This window comes from Nanorana parkeri, unplaced genomic scaffold, assembly GCF_000935625.1.
Source record: "Nanorana parkeri isolate BGI_ZX_2015 unplaced genomic scaffold, ASM93562v1 scaffold5765, whole genome shotgun sequence".
NCBI lineage: Eukaryota > Metazoa > Chordata > Amphibia > Anura > Dicroglossidae > Nanorana > Nanorana parkeri.
Window position 1 is genome coordinate 3510 of NW_017312010.1, and position 310 is coordinate 3819.

A 310-nucleotide genomic window follows, 5' to 3' on the forward strand; every position below is an offset into this window, starting at 1 on the left:
ACTGGCGGCCTCCTCTCACCCGTGGTGTGCACCTCTCGTTGGGCAGGGGGGAGCGGGCAGCTCTTCTTCGATTTCCCTCGTCTGCTGCACAAAGTGAGGCCGAGGCCGGGGGAGGAGCGCCCCTTCTTCTGGCTCTTTGAGAACGTCGTCTCCATGGACAAGAGCCACAGCAAAGCCATCACCCAACACCTGGAGGTAAGGAGGGGCCCTAAGCCTCCCGGGGGCCCCGTTTTTCCGGTCCGTAGATGTGTCTGCTCCCCTCCACCCATGCCAGAGGTCAGATAGAAGACTGAAGGGGAGGACGGAGGTC

At 62.6% G+C, this 310-nt stretch overlaps 1 protein-coding gene across 1 annotated transcript in view; it reads left to right on the plus strand.

Moving 5' to 3' along the window:
* Positions 1 to 276, plus strand: part of LOC108804168 (DNA (cytosine-5)-methyltransferase 3A-like) — a gene marked incomplete at both ends in the record, with an annotated part of 2198 nt that extends 1922 nt beyond the window's left edge. The window contains one exon of the mRNA XM_018575925.1: positions 47 to 276. Within this exon, the coding sequence (XP_018431427.1) occupies positions 47 to 276 (230 nt within the window). The remainder of the gene's footprint in view (positions 1 to 46) is intronic.
* Between the last annotated feature and the right edge of the window lie 34 nt (positions 277 to 310).